Here is a 13,704-nt window from a genome sequence, read left to right on the forward strand (position 1 = left end):
CACACAATCTCAAGCACTTTCTCGTCATCCCTTCCACATCGCGACACCTAACTGTTCCGGCCGGGCAATACCATGGCGCTGGTTACTAGTGGCTGCATGAGAAGCGCCGACTCGCAAGCATCGGTACCGCAGATAGCGGTGCATCGGAACAGCTCCGATCGTAAGAATTGGTTCTAGCGTAGACATGGTGTTCGAGAAGACAATGGATTAAGCTCCGCGGGAGCGCTAGACATGTCGCGCCATATTATTCATTGACGCGTCTAGTCTGTTCGAGCAGGCTTCTGTGAGATGTTCCATGAAGGCAGATCTCCATCTAGCTTGGAACATGTGAGCTCGTGCACACCGGATCCATATGCATGTGAGCATTGGCGATCCATCAGGAGGACTCTCGACTCGGCCATATTTTGGTGAGGAAGGAGAGACGATGCAAATGGCTTCCTACCTGATCCGAACAGCGGCGAACCTCGCCAAATGACGATATCGAAAAGACACGGAGTCGTGATGGCTCCACATTGATCTTCAGATACTTTCACGCCAAACATCCACAGTACCAAACATTGACGCCCCAGACGCCCCACAACCCGCGCAGAACGCGGCTACATATCGGCACGTGTATGAGATGAAGAGGCGCGATGTGGCCGAGCTACTGCCAACTAGCGATCACCATTCTCGGCATCCTCAAACATTGGTACGAAAAGCCGATGCTCACAAGTGGGTAAAATGACAGGCAATTTAAAAATGCACCACACACCAGTCTACGTGACGTGAAACTTGTTTTCCCGTAGATCAACAATATCTACACAACGCACGTGCCGTAGAAGAAGAAGAAGAACATAGTTGTCATCACCAACACTCGCCAACGAGGCCAACGAGGTCAAAACGGCGGCATCTACCGAACCCAAGCAGTTCCAAGGTTTTACATTCACAGTAGGCTGCAAGCACCCGACATAAAGCATTAAATGTAAATGAGGCTCTCGGATCCAACTCCGAGCAAACACGTCAGGCGTTTGTCTAAAACGGTCCGATGGCGAAAAGCTCGATTTCGCCGATGCGGCATTGGCGTGGGACGAGGAAGGCATGCCGAAGTATAGCAACTAATGCCTCACGAAGAAGACCAATGCCATGGCGATACGGTGAAGGGTTAGGCGAGACGTTTGTCAAGTTTCGGATAGCACGGGTTTGTCAATTACAACTCGAGTGTAACGTCGACGAATGTTGCTTTGCATATTGCTTGCCTGCTGACTATTTACCACTGTGCCGGACCTTGAGTTGGATACACAGACGAGGCAAGTCCAAGCGGAATATTGTCCGAGAAGGTTTGCTAGACTACTACTGTGCCGTAAAGACCTCAGTTTCCAGGATCCAGCATCATGATACATCCCGGCCATAGGCGGCAGTGGAAGCTCAGGCTCGCGCTTCGAACACTAAGCTTCGTCCGCGTAGCATGGTCGGGCTTTGCTATCACTTCACGCTATCAATCGTTCCGTTACCATTCCCACGGGACCGTCTTAAAACACTCACAGAAAATCACGCAAGCTCCTTCGACTCTTCGACATGCTAGTCGCGAAGATCCGAATTCCAATGGGACAAGGGAAACCTCGCTGTGAACCATCAACAACACACCCATCTTGATTACCGAGCAGCAAGCCAACCCACCCCAGCACCCGGAAGAGACTCCATACAAGCCCATGGTAACCACACATACCAGGATTCGACAGGGCATAAGCACACCTTTGAATCTAATGTGAGATGCAAACACAATCACAGCATCCTCTACTATCTACGCATAAATTATGAGCTACGCGATCGTCAACGACAAATTCGCACCCGACAACGCAGCCTCCTCCAATGACATGGCCGATAGGAGTACCAGTACAGTTCCCGGAATTCGAACAAAGTCCGGTGCACTCACGAACAATACGAATGATACGAAGCCTTTCTTTCTCTTCTAGACGGCGTATCTAATCGATTCCATGTCTCAATCAATGCTAAGAGTAACGGTACGATAGCAGCACCGTATTAGTTCCCTGCTTTAAAGCATGCAGTCTGACACACCGGCTTTCCGAGATGCTCCGAATGTCCGTAGTATCGTTGTCGCCTACCAGTGCTGAGTCTGAAATAGCACGCAACAGTCGATCATGGTGAAAGCTTTCGTCATATTGCTACATGCCATCAAGATTTCGGGGACGACAAGGTAAACCTCCTCATTCAATCCCCTTTGATTGCGGACGATGCAAGAAATCCCTCTCTATTAGTTTTCATGCAATCTCCAGTCCCCTTCATTCAATATCGTAAAGTCGTTAAATGTCGTCCTCATATCCATGCATATACAAGCAAACACGCAGGCGAAAGCAGAGAAAAACATGAGTATACAAATCAACCATTTCATTCCCGCTCCCTCAATCAGTCAACGAAATCATCTACCTCCTCCGATGTCTGCGCGTGTGCACAGGACTTCCATCGCCCTCACTCTCGGAGCTGAAATAATCATACTCATCCCCTCCACGACCGCGCTCATATCCATGATCGGGCCGCGAATCATATCGATCTTTGCGCGAGTCGCGATCGTCCGGGCCCCGAGACTTGCTGCGGAAGCGATCAATAATGCTCCTGCTTCTAGCGCGGAGACCAGAGGGGCGATCGCGCTCGTCGTGTCGGCGAGAGCGGGACCGCGAGCGAGATCGTGATCGAGAGCGGGAAGGGGAGCGATGTGCGCCTCTGCTCCTGGTGTTGGTGTTAGCATTTTCCAGTCTCTATTGAATGGAGATACGCACTTGGATCGTTTATTCGCAATAGCCTGCCCACCCAACGCACCCGCCGCCGCACCTGCAAATGCCGTTAATCGCGATTTTCCCAACTGTCTGCCCGCCAGTCCTCCCGCCAACGCACCTCCCACCGCCGCTGCGAGCCCGTTTGAATCGCGCGCGAATCCTTCGTCGAACCTTTCTCGCATTTTAGTCATGCGCGAAGGGTCTCGACGAGAATCACGCGAGGAATGGGTATCTGCAGACCTTGCTCTGTGGCGATGTTCGCGACGAGGCTTGGTGCTGCCACGGCGGCTAGAGGTACTCTCGTAAGCAGCCATGCGCTGGTCGGCGCTGGGTGGTATGTATGTTGGGTAGGGAGGACTCGCGGGTTGGGAGTTGGAGCGTTGGCGATTGAATGGTGGTGGAGATGGGTAGGCGTTGCCGGGAGCTTGATAGCCTCCAGCGTAGTCGGACGGATTGTAAGGTTGGTAGGGCGAGGCGGGCTGTGCAGGGATATTCGTGTTCACGGCAGGAGAGGGCGCATATCCGGGACCAGGTGTATAGCGCGCTGCAGAAGCAGAGCTGTGTGGTGGGGGAACTGCTGCTGGCTGAGGAGTGTTAGTACGTGGGCGGGAGAAGAGTGCCGCAAGAGGCGGTTCGGTAGACGGAGAGAAAGCTGCATAGACTGGCGTGCCACGACGAAGGAAATCAAACATTGGAGGTTGTTGTGGCATGAAGGGAGACGGCACTTGCGACGATGGTCTACTCATCAGCATCGGCGGACACGTCATTGACGACGTCGGTCCCCGTGGTGAAAAGTTGGCCATCGTCGGAAAGGTCGCGCTGTGAGAACGAAAGGAGTCATTTACCTGTGGCGGGTAGCCGTAAGGCTGTCCTGGTGAGGCTGGCCGATAGTCGCCCTGAGGCCGCTCTGAAGCGTATTCTTGTGGGTTGTACGGCCTATATTCGGACGTGGGCGGTGGGGGGAAGTAGGGCTCTCCCTGTCCGGGTTGGGCCATGTCCCTGTTTTCGCTGTACTGCCCGTCCAAGTCGCTGCTGCGTTGGTTGTGTCTTCCTCGACTCAGGCTCCTACTAGAACTGCGTCCTACGCTCTTTGCTCGCCTGCTGCGGTCCTTCTTCCTGCGGTCGCGCTCGTACTCGCGGCCCGAGTTGTCGTAGGCGCTGTCGTCGGAATAGTCGTTTTGCGGGTTGCGGTCTTGTCTCGAGCTGCGCTTGCTGGAACGCTCTTCGCTGCGGTGTCGGTCTTTCTCTTTCTCTTTCTTGTCGCGCGCGTCTTTTCTCTGCTTCTTCTCTGCAGGCGTGAAGAAACCACCGGGTATTTTCTCAAAGAACTTGTCTGGAATCTGCTCTGCGCCGTAGCCGATTGCTTTGAAGGCTAGGACTGACATAGTGCAATGGGGCGCACGCCAGAAGCCTGATGTACTGATGCTCGGTCGGTGACGTAAGGCTCAGCTCACTCTCGGCGCTTTGATTGGAGCGCAATCAGACCCAACGAAAGCTCGAGGCAGACTAGATGAGGATAGCGTTTAGGTGTGCGGCAGTGAACGTCGTCCGGATATGCCTCCGAGGGGTGTGTGGAAGTAATGTGTGCTATCTGTGGAGATGTGGTGAGAGCGCGTTGTGAATTACAATCTTCTCTGAAGCTAGATGGGATGAGGGCGCAATAGCTGTAGGGGCGGTAGTGGCGACTGGCTTCTTCTCACGCGCAAGCTGGGAAGGAAGCAATTATGTCCGTTTGGGCACCTACGCTTAATCCTACGATGGTGACTTGACGCATCGTGCTACTGCGCTACGAGGTGCAAGAGGCATGACATCATGCCAACTTGCGACCCTGGATTTTGCCTCGCATGCGCCTCGCTTGGCTCTTATTGGAGCCGCATTTGCAGGGCTATCCACAGACATCAGCATTTGCCGGCAAGATTCTTCCTTGCGTAAAAAGCACATTGATGCAATTGCTGATGGCAACCGCTTTATGAGCTTTGTGAGTACTCCAGTCAAGTCTGCCCAAACCGCCCCGCCATACACCACGATGCGATGACGCGGGGTGTCCTCGTGCCCACTTGCATGACCCTTCCCGAAGAGCTACCAGAGTACAGTGCCGAACCGGCATTCTCTAGACATTAGTAGCGGTCGTGTAAGGTCTCGAAACAACCCTTGCTGGGGCGCCAACCTCTTCCAGGGCTCAACCCAGCCTTCCACCTATCGTGACTTTCTATGAGATGCGTTGGCAAAAGCCTCAGCTTCCGTAACCCGAACCTCGGAAGTGCGATGACGCCATGTCAAGACTTCACCGCCTCACACCGCCATCATGAGAACATCTTCGGCTAAGACGGATATGGGTTATCCCGAGATTCTTATGTTCACGGCGTGGCCGCACTTTACACAAATTCATCTTTCAGGGACATTGTGGGGTAAGGTGTAGTCTGACTCGCATATGTTATTTGCAGCAACAACTGTGGCTGGCCGGCGCGTAGAACATTCGTCATGTAGGAGAGCGGTAGATCTCATCGATCTGCCGTCTGCGGCAAACAACACTCCAGTACGTGGCCTCGGGCGATCCTGTCAGATCGACGATGGGAAAGGAGACATTACCATAGCTAGCTAAATGGGTATCAATGCATAGACGATCTCTGCACTTTTCCTGTGCCAAAGCTGTAGAGACAAGTAGCCAATCATACGTCCTTGGTACCACTTCACACCTCCGCACTCCCTGGCGCCGGGCTTCGGATTTCCCCTGAAGGCCTGCCAGCGCTGTCCGGTACCTCGACCATGTCATCGACCATCCCCAAGAATCTCTGCCTGTACTCGTCACTCGTAGTCGTGATACTCATGGGACCATGGTCTTTTCCCCACTTGAGTGCATTAAATAGCTTCACCAAACCAGTGAGAGTTTGTGCCTGAAGCGCATCCTTAGCCCAGAAGAAGTCCAGCACGATGGCTCTATACACCCACTTGCCATCTAGCGAGACCACGCCGCTTCGCCACGAGGAGCCACGACCTGGCGGTGTAGGGACGTCATCTAGATCGGCTGGGTAGCGGACAAGGAACAGTGAGTAGTCTACGGCGTTGGCATTCTGGAGGATTTTGGAGTCGCGAGATAGTTGTGCAATGAGTTCCTCCTTCTGGTCAATGGTCACTCGGACTTTGTCAGGAAAGTCATCGATGAGACGCTCCTTGACGCTTTCCGAAGCAAGCCTGCCGCCAGCAACATCGCGTTCTGGGTAGAAGTAGTCGTTTGGTTTCAGGTCGTACGTCTCCCATTGCTCTTGGTGGTGTTTGGTGCATGCAGTCTTTCCATATAGAATGTTCTCCATGATTATGTGGTGACTTGGTGCCGCACCCAGCGCCGAACCCAGTGTAGCTGTTGGAGAGTATAGCAAGTCTGTGATGCGAACGAGTAGGGAGTCCTCGTTGAGCTCCATGTGTTCGACATAAGGACCGAGTAGGCGGTCGCGGAAGAAGTTCTGTTCAAAGGCCCGAGGTAGCGATTTGATGAGGTATTTGGAGTTTGGGGTCGTGAAGAATGTCTACAACACATTAGCCTCTATATCAGCCAAGCTGAAGCACAAGACATACTGAACCAGAATATCCAAGATCGCCGATCGATACCAGGTCTGTTCGCTTGTTCTTACTCGGACTTCGGAAGCTCTCCGTATACGCCTCCTCTTCAATCTGCCATATTTCGTTTCGCAGCTTCTTGAAGAGCTTTGCGCGATACCGTGAAAGAGTAAGGCTGAAGATGGCAAAGAAGGCTATGATGCGCGCAAGCAATCCTGGACGCGCTTCATCTTCATTTGGTGCAGGTCCTGATCGGAAAATTGCCCGCAAGATCGATGCGCTGATAAGGCGATCACGGAAACCCATGTCGAGAATAGGAAGATGTAGGTTTGTTGTTATATTGTGCTTGCACATCGCGAACGCGTTGAGCTGCGAATTGTTGACGTGACGTCACCCACGCTAGCACATGCTAATTCATGCCTACCTGTGCACGAACTGTATCAGTGTTCACACAGCAACACATCTCATGGGAATCTTCATATCCTTCATGTCGGCCATTATCATGCGCTCTTAGTTTTTCTAGCCAGGGAGGTTCGTAAAGTACTAAGCATGGGTCGCCTCCGGCAATTTCACAATGTCCGGAAAACACCTTACTATCTAAGCACCATGAACTCCGCGGACCAACCACCTGCTTCGATATTGTCCACAAACAACCCTTGGCCTCTATGGCGAAAGTCCAATTGGACGCGACGGAGACCAAAGAAAGCATGCCATGTTCTAAGACTGCTCATTAGTATCGACTACGGCGCATGCAAAGCTGACCTTGCCAATCATCGTAAGGACGTTTCACCGGTAGAACAGAAACCATGGATCTCAGCAAAGACGACTCGTGGAGCTGACCAAGGACTGCCAATGTATTCGTGCTTACCTGCAGCTAATTTTCGTTAGTGATAATCTGCCGTCGATGTCGCTAATCGTGCCGTCTCCGGATGAATCCTCAAATTCGTACGACAACCCGAATAGCCGTTAGACCGTGGCTTCAACTGCGTGCAAGCAACATTGATAGCCATGGGACTTCCGTTGTTACATCTTCGGCGGCTAATCGATGATGTCGAAGGTTTAGGCCAAATAATCTCAGATGGACAGCGAGTGAGCAACAATATTCTCATCCGGCAGATCAATCTCGCATGCTTCAAATCGTCTGCCGGTTTGAGAGGGGAGCTGTAATCCCGAGGCCATCTAGGTCCGATGTTATGCGTCTGAGTTTGACACGACTTGCAGCATTGTAGACGCTGGCCAAGCTTTGCCCTGTTGCCACAGCCTACACTTCTCGCCTGACTAGACCATCTCGATGCTTTTTGCGATCTGTCAGCTCTCAAGCTGGTCTCGAGCACGCTGACCACAGACGCCACGCTCTATGCAGCCTCCTCGCGAAGCATGCTCGGTCAGTATGTCGTTTGGCTAGACTCGTCCGTCAAAGTGTTGGGCCGAACGGCGAACGGATGGTCTGGCCTCAATGAAACAAGACGAGCTTGAAGCGATCTCCCGTGCGGCTCGCGATCCGCATCGATAGCTCAGACCCTGGCCCACTTTTGACGGGACGACACTCAGGTAGCACAACGAAAGCAAGAAGAAGCCGCAGCATGAGAAACGAGGAACCACGTGGCGGACACGAGCATCATGTTGTGCTATTTCTGGTGTCACCCGGTGAGCTGCAACCATCCCAACTTCGTCTCGCAGTACCAAAAAGTAGGTTTCTAGATGGCCGCAATACCATGCTAGAAATCGTATCTAGGGTCATCCTGGCATCTGCAGCTTGTGTTACTCCAGACCACACAATCGATTATCGCGTTTTCCGCCTGCCACCCCGGGCTTGACCCCAATGAGAAGAGTCCCGCCCCATAAACCTGGATTGTTGGTTCCAGCCCTTGAAGAGGGCTGTCCAGATTCAAGCTTCCAAGCATGAGAAGCGCGACTAGCTACCTCCTTTAGCTATTTTCAACACCGGCTGCATGGAGGTGTCTAGCTCAGTGTTACACCGACCCACGTTAATATGCACGTACGTCTACTAAGCCGGAGACAAAGGGAAGTTTTCATGTTAGGCTGGTGACGAGTAAACGTATAAGTGGATAGCTTCGTCCAACGTGGCCGTTTTGCAAACGCTCTTCCATCGCTGAAACTTAGCCTTAGATATCATCTTCGTCTGCTAGCCAGAACCATTCCCAAGTTTTCACCACCATCAAGACTATCGTCCTTATATATTTTGCTCGTAGCCACAATTAACTCTACTGGATAATCAGCCATGGCAGCAGCCGACGTGCAGCAACCACCAGCCCAGGAGGCAGCACCTGCGTTGCCGGACTACCTCACCAATCCAGATGCGGTTCTCGGCGACAAAGACGCAAAGTGGCGATATGGAAGGGCACCAGATTACTCCAAGACACGAAAGATATTCGCAGAGAGTGAGTGAAGCGACTTGTCTGAATCACGGGCTTCAAGATTGACTTGGAACAGCGAAGCAAAAGAGTCATGAAGCCGGTTCTCTTCCCGAGCTTGTGCAAAACCTCGTCAAGAACTGGGAAGTCGAAGCATCTTTCAAGCCTAACCTTGACGACTGGCGTACCGTCGACCATGAGAACTACTCCTTCGCCATCAACGGCTCTGAGCCCCAGGGCGCGGAGAACAGTGCTCAAGGTAAGCCATTCATTGACCGAGTAACACCAAGCTCACAAAGACTACAGGTGGGCACATACAACGCCATCATCGCGCCCAACGAATATTACGACCCCACCTACTCCGACTTCGCCTCGTCGCACAAGACGTTCAAACGCATGATGCCCACTTTCGCCTGGGAAGTCCTCGAAGTCTACAGCGGCCCGCCAACCGTCGCATTCCGCTGGCGCCACTGGGGCGTCATGAAAAACGACTACGTCGGCATCAACAACAAGGGCGAGAAAGTGACGGCCAAGCGCACGGCGGACTCATCGACATCGAAGCGTGACTGTCGCGAGCGTCACGATAAAGTACAGTTACAGGCTGTCAGGACGTGATCGACCCGCTGGATATGTTCAGGCAGATTGCGCCGGACGGCGTGGTGCGGAAGAGGATGTGCCCAAGGGCGTGAGGCCGGAGGATGTGGTTGAACAGGCGCAGGAGGGGGTGAAGGTCCCCGCGGAGCAGGAGTTGCCCGATGCTACGGTGCAGAGTGAGAAGGAGGTGCAGGAGACGATTAAGGAGATTGAGAGGAAAGAGGACAATGGTGAGGCGCTGGGTATGCCGGTGGGACATCCGGAGGTGCAGGAGGGGGCGGGATGTCCCATGGGATTCCGCTGAGGGGATACGAAGGGGGTTTGTTGTGAGTGAAGGAGGAATGATACCATGTGAGATGAGATGAGTTCATGTCTCAGCGACCGCATTTTGGTGGTTCTATTGTTTTCGTCTTGTATGAGATATTAGATAGTTCCTGTCTGCGTAGACGGCCGTTTCTTCTCTTTGCACATATTTGGTAGAATGAAAAGACATCAGGCAGTCTTCCCACAGTCAAGTGTCCATGCACTTTAGAGCTGCTTTACTTGCACTGGCCGGGTCACAGATGGTTCTTGCCTCATTCTGCGAAGGCGGACGTCAAATTTTGACTATGGTTCACGGTTCGAGGGATCTATCACGTCAACGTCGTCCAAGTCAAGGTTCCCACAGCTCCTTGGACATGTTGTGCATGCGCGAGGCGTGCAACCATGTGCCATCACGTCCGTGTCCACAAGTGAGGCTCCAATCGATCGCGAAGGTTCTTCACCTCGTCTTACCACTGTCATCTAGCGCAAGCTTATTGGAGCGCCGGAGCTACTGTACGGCCACCCATGCACGACATTGCTGCCTACGCTTACATTTAGAGCCTCGTTCGATATCTGACATGCTCGATGATCCATTGTCTTACCCCTCCACACATGTGGACGATTCTACTGCAAATGGGTGGTAAGATGCAGGCCTGGATGCCGGGCATTTGCTGACCAGTGTGGTTCAGTCTCATCATGACTAGAGTCGTGCCCAACGGCTATTCGCGCAACCAAGTTGTGATCGAAGCGGCGCGCTTGCTAGGCATGCAGGATCACGAACGTGTCGTCAAGCTCGTGTTCGCAACGGCTTCGATCTCATGGCGACCCGCTGTGGCCCTTCTGCTGCCTTGATGGATTGCCGTAGTCGTTCAGCCTCGCGACTGGCTCGTGGCGCGCCCTACCACTTCAGGGTTGCGGATACTGTGCTCTGGTACTCCCAATCAAACCTTCTAGGCAGCGAAGGTGACTCACTTCCCTTCATATCCATATCATCATGACCATGGCTCGGTCGCGTTTCATACTAGTGTTACGCGCCGTGGACCTCTACGCGACGCAAGCGTGGACACGGTGTCAGCAGACTCCGTGATCGCAGGTCACATCGGTTGTGCAGGGTTTTTCAAATCGCTGGGGCGATGTCGTAATGTCTCCTCTGCCTGCGACAGAACGATAGTCCAGTTGGATACCACAGTCGGACTTGCAATCTGCTCGAGTGACTCAGCCCTGGCCAAGCCCCTGAGTAGCCGGAGGCAATCGGCGCCGAGACCCAAAGGGAGGGTTGCGCGTGACGTTGAGTCGTCAGCTGTCGCAGCTTGGCGCTTCTGGAAGCGCACTGGCGGCAAACTCTGTCTTGTGTCGCAAGAGGCGCAGGATTCGACGAAACAGAAGCAAGCAAGCTGGAGAATTTTCGGCCACACCTGCACTGCGCCGACGGCTCATCAGAGGGAAGGGTTGAGCGCGATAATCCCTGGGTCAGCGTCACGAAGGCCAGCCTGCGACAGGAAAAGCGTAGCGAAGATCAATGCTCTCCACGGTAGCATCCGAGGGCGGTAGACGCCGCTGCGGGCATAGCAACTGTGAGCTGGCAAGCTGGCACGAACGACTGCGAGCGGCGTTGGCGTCATGCCCAGCGGACACAGCACTGAGGGATTTGGATCAGGCTGCTTGCACGACAGCCGGCGCATCCAAATGAACTGTGTTGCGGGCTGGAGATGATGGAGGGGTTCGGCCGCTACAGAGGGAAAATGAAGCTTGACCGCTTTGAGAGTGGTGGCTGTGGTGGGCCAATCAGGGCGCGCGTGTTGAGGGGAGGCGTGTGCTTGGCACCCAGCGCGCTGGAACCTTCATCAAAGGGACATGAAGGCAGCTGAAAGGGAGGAAGGGAGCAACCTGGAAAGGCCAGACTGGCAGTGCTGCGCCGGCGCGAGCGCGTTCGAGAGCAAACACGCGCCAGGGCAGGTGTTCGCGCGCTACGAAGAGAGAAAAGGAGACTCCGCAAGTTGCAGGGCCGACTGAACGGGCGTGCATGAGCGTTGGTTGCTAAAGTGCGTCTGTAACTCGCTGCGGCAGACACAGCGGCGGTGTTGGCTGCAAATGGCGGGCTGTGGCCTCGGATGCGCCATGATTGCCTTCGCAGCGTCTCACCCTCGCGCTCCCCACATGGGACCGCTGCGAGATGGCTCATGGCCTTCCCCACGACGCAGCGTCTGTACGTGTAAAGCAAAGGGGCCACGTTGCCACCTCATGACTGTGAAGATCTTGCGCGCAAACTTGGCCATGGCAAAAAAAAGCCAGCCAGCGTTCGCAGCCCGATGAGTCTTGCAGCGTGTGGCAAGAGGCAACGTGGCCCGTGCACAGACTGGCTGCGCGATGACTGGACTGGGGGCTGTAGACAGCGGGCGAGTGCCTATTAATCGCCATGTCCGCCCAGCCTGTTCGCCATCACCAAAGCACAGCAGAAATGGACTTCACGATACCCTACAGCGCGCCCTGGGGCCTGATCTAGGTCACACGCAGCTTCCACGTCTGTTCACTGTCTGTTGCCATTTGCCATCACACCTGTCGCCTACCGCAACCGAAACCTGCCACCCGTTCCGTCTTTGTCCAGGTAACAGCACCGCACGACCAACGTCGCCGCCACACTGCCGCCTACGCCAAAGACTCATCTCCATAGTCTCCCGTCACCCATTTGACGAGAGGCGCATCTATTAACACCTCCCCTGCCCGTACCTGCGTGGTTCTATCGACCTTCGATTTACCGCCCTCTTCCTCCTGCCGACCTCCCGACCGCCACTTCCCTAACACGTCAGACCTCCCATCTGCAAACACCTCAAATCACACATGTCCCTAAACAACCAATAATAATACAACAAACAACCAAACAACCACCACTCTCCACTCTCCACTCTCCACTCGCCACTCGCCACTCTACACACCGTTTGCGCGCTCGACATACGAAGCTGCTTCAGCTTGGTGATACCACTCCGCGGTAGCCACCACCCTTGAACACTGAGTATAGCAACGTCAACGATCAACATGCTCATCTCGGTCAACACTACTCCAGTCACTCGTCGCTCAGAAACCACCAAAACTTTCGGAAACAAGGCCTTCGTCGGAGGCTTCGCTTGCTAGACCCCCGCACCCACCCCGACCTTCCAGCCTTTGCGACAGTCCCCCACTGTCCAGGAGCTGTATCTTCAGAGTGCTTGCGGACGATCTCTCTCCACAGTCTTGTTTCGGTGATTCTGCAGCTGACGGTGACTGGAGTCCCCTCCGGTGCGCACTTGGAAGCTATTCGACCACTTAGACCTGTTCGAAGACCACTACCATCTGCGAACCCGTCGCAACCCTCAACTTCCATCGTATATCGCCGATATCGAAATCTACGCTCTTCTCCCGTTCAAGACCGCAATCTCACTTCGATCACACCACTGTCTCGTCCACGACCAGACAGCGCGATTGAAGGGTACATTCCGATCTAGACGCGACCGAGACACAAGAGATCGAGAATCTTCGAAATCATACGACAGAAGCCACGGGGTCACTTCCTCACGGTTTGTCTATCGGTTCAAAACTCGGTCACACCACGACCACCCGATCACGCTCTGCGTCATATCTCCTGGTCTACCTAGCGGTTAGCACTTCGGGACGTGACAACAAGCCACCACCAGTCCTTATCATCACATCTTCTTTGCACTCTTGCTTACTGTCACCTTTCTTTCAATATGAGCCTCGACATCTACCCCCACAACTTCGGCCTCTTGCCCGAGACCCACCCTTACGCCGCTACTCTTTCTTCTTCTGCCTCTTCCTCTACCTCTTCCGTCTTTTCCGACGCTGCATCACAAGCGTCGAGCGCCAGTTCAACATCTCAACACTCTCAATGGGAGTCAGAGGAATGGAGCTCTCGGACTGGACCAGCTGGACCGACCACCGTCGATCCGGCCAATCTTTCCGTGCTCCAGCCAATCAGCAGAGTCAGCACCTTCCCCCAGTATCAGCCTTCGGCATGCCGCGAGACTGTTCAGGAGAGGTTGCCGTCCCTGCGTACAGAGTTCCTTGTGCCTGCGGAGCAGCGCCAACATCCACGACGATCGTCAACTACCATC

At 53.9% G+C, this 13,704-nt stretch overlaps 6 protein-coding genes across 6 annotated transcripts in view; 4 read left to right on the forward strand and 2 right to left on the reverse strand.

Moving 5' to 3' along the window:
• Window positions 1-72: 72 nt before the first annotated feature.
• Window positions 73-959, forward strand: SNOG_07564 (hypothetical protein; the record flags this gene model as incomplete). The annotated part of the gene is made up of 3 exons (XM_001797846.1): window positions 73-160; window positions 549-688; window positions 819-959. The coding sequence occupies 3 exons, from the start codon at window positions 73-75 to the stop codon at window positions 957-959; spliced, it is 369 nt and encodes a 122-aa protein (XP_001797898.1).
• A 2,550-nt stretch (window positions 960-3,509) lies between these two features.
• On the reverse strand, window positions 3,510-4,156 carry SNOG_07565 (hypothetical protein; the record flags this gene model as incomplete). Its single annotated transcript, XM_001797847.1, has 2 exons — window positions 3,510-3,590; window positions 3,617-4,156. 2 exons carry the CDS (start codon window positions 4,154-4,156, stop codon window positions 3,510-3,512), a joined length of 621 nt encoding a protein of 206 aa, XP_001797899.1.
• A 1,213-nt stretch (window positions 4,157-5,369) lies between these two features.
• SNOG_07566 (hypothetical protein) lies at window positions 5,370-6,632 on the reverse strand (the record flags this gene model as incomplete). Its single annotated transcript, XM_001797848.1, has 3 exons — window positions 5,370-5,510; window positions 5,531-6,295; window positions 6,345-6,632. The coding sequence occupies 3 exons, from the start codon at window positions 6,630-6,632 to the stop codon at window positions 5,370-5,372; spliced, it is 1,194 nt and encodes a 397-aa protein (XP_001797900.1).
• A 1,809-nt stretch (window positions 6,633-8,441) lies between these two features.
• SNOG_07567 (hypothetical protein) lies at window positions 8,442-9,736 on the forward strand. The gene is made up of 3 exons (XM_001797849.1): window positions 8,442-8,728; window positions 8,781-8,960; window positions 9,008-9,736. The coding sequence occupies exons 1-3, from the start codon at window positions 8,569-8,571 to the stop codon at window positions 9,265-9,267; spliced, it is 600 nt and encodes a 199-aa protein (XP_001797901.1). The 5' UTR covers window positions 8,442-8,568; the 3' UTR covers window positions 9,268-9,736.
• Window positions 9,737-10,176: 440 nt separating this feature from the next.
• SNOG_07568 (hypothetical protein) lies at window positions 10,177-10,450 on the forward strand (the record flags this gene model as incomplete). The annotated part of the gene is made up of 2 exons (XM_001797850.1): window positions 10,177-10,238; window positions 10,288-10,450. The coding sequence occupies 2 exons, from the start codon at window positions 10,177-10,179 to the stop codon at window positions 10,448-10,450; spliced, it is 225 nt and encodes a 74-aa protein (XP_001797902.1).
• Window positions 10,451-13,259: 2,809 nt separating this feature from the next.
• SNOG_07569 (hypothetical protein) overlaps window positions 13,260-13,704 on the forward strand; it is a 2,599-nt gene continuing 2,154 nt past the window's right edge. Inside the window, exon 1 of the mRNA XM_001797851.1 lies at window positions 13,260-13,572. Coding sequence (XP_001797903.1) covers window positions 13,321-13,572 — 252 coding nt within the window. The 5' untranslated portion in view covers window positions 13,260-13,320. The remainder of the gene's footprint in view (window positions 13,573-13,704) is intronic.

Source organism: Parastagonospora nodorum (assembly GCF_000146915.1).
Source record: "Parastagonospora nodorum SN15 chromosome Unknown scaffold_11, whole genome shotgun sequence".
In the NCBI taxonomy this organism is placed as follows: Eukaryota; Fungi; Ascomycota; class Dothideomycetes; order Pleosporales; family Phaeosphaeriaceae; genus Parastagonospora; species Parastagonospora nodorum.

Coding starts and splice junctions, on each gene's coding strand:
- SNOG_07567 (XM_001797849.1), top strand. CDS start 8,569: ATGGCAGCAGCCGACGTGCAGCAACCACCAGCCCAGGAGGCAGCACCT. Junction 8,729..8,780: donor ACGAAAGATATTCGCAGAGA/GTGAGTGAAGCG, acceptor GACTTGGAACAG/CGAAGCAAAAGAGTCATGAA. Junction 8,961..9,007: donor CGCGGAGAACAGTGCTCAAG/GTAAGCCATTCA, acceptor CAAAGACTACAG/GTGGGCACATACAACGCCAT.